Source organism: Eimeria mitis, genomic scaffold, assembly GCF_000499745.2.
Source record: "Eimeria mitis Houghton genomic scaffold, Emh_scaff4596, whole genome shotgun sequence".
Classification (NCBI taxonomy): domain Eukaryota; phylum Apicomplexa; class Conoidasida; order Eucoccidiorida; family Eimeriidae; genus Eimeria; species Eimeria mitis.
In genome coordinates this window covers 3,320-3,977 of record NW_013572906.1, presented here as the reverse complement: position 1 = coordinate 3,977, position 658 = coordinate 3,320, and the positions used below count along the sequence as shown (strand labels likewise).

The 658-nt window shown below is 57.6% G+C and overlaps 1 protein-coding gene across 1 annotated transcript in view; it reads left to right on the top strand.

Annotated features, from left to right (window-relative positions):
* Positions 1-11: 11 nt before the first annotated feature.
* Positions 12-658, top strand: part of EMH_0076400 (uncharacterized protein) — a gene marked incomplete at both ends in the record, with an annotated part of 1,342 nt that continues 695 nt past the window's right edge. The window contains 2 exons of the mRNA XM_013499719.1: positions 12-26; positions 401-582. Coding sequence (XP_013355173.1) covers positions 12-26; positions 401-582 — 197 coding nt within the window. The remainder of the gene's footprint in view (positions 27-400; positions 583-658) is intronic.

The following is a 658-nucleotide window of genomic DNA, read 5'->3' as shown; positions in this document are numbered from 1 at the left end:
TTGTGCAGATCATGGCATCAGCCACGGTGAGTGGCTTTCGCTTGTGCGTGTGGGGATGCTGCTCAGCCTGGGGAGGTACGTTTGTGGCAAGCGATTGGAGCGTGCATTATGGTCCCCGTTGTTGCGTTGGTCTAGCTGCAGCCGGGTACGACTTGGTGTTCCAGGCTTTGCAGGCGTCAAGTTGTCGGGCAAGGCGGGCGCTCTTTGTGTGTTGGCCTGGGTGCATGTTTCAACCCGGGGCAGTACATGTGCTAGTGCCGATAAGAATATGCATGGCGCTGCTTGCTGTGGGCGTGTTCAAGCAGGAGGCAGCCAGACACGAATTTGCGGATAAGCACTTGCGTGCGCCAAGGCATGCATGAGGTGAGTGTCCTTCGCATGTACGCACGGTTGCGTGCAGCCACCACAGGAAGTGGGTTGGGCTCTTCGTAATGCTGTGTGCCGCGTGCTGCGGGTTGTAGACGTGTTCGGCAGCAGACAGCCAGGTGAGGATACAGTTTCCAGCATTTGTGCAGATCATGGCATCAGCCACGGTGAGTGGCTTTCGCTTGTGCGCGTTGGGATGTGGCTCAGCCTGAGGAGGTACGTTTGTGGCTAGAGATTAGAGCGTGCATTATGGTCCCCGTTGTTGCGTCGGTCTGGCTGCAGCTGGGAACGA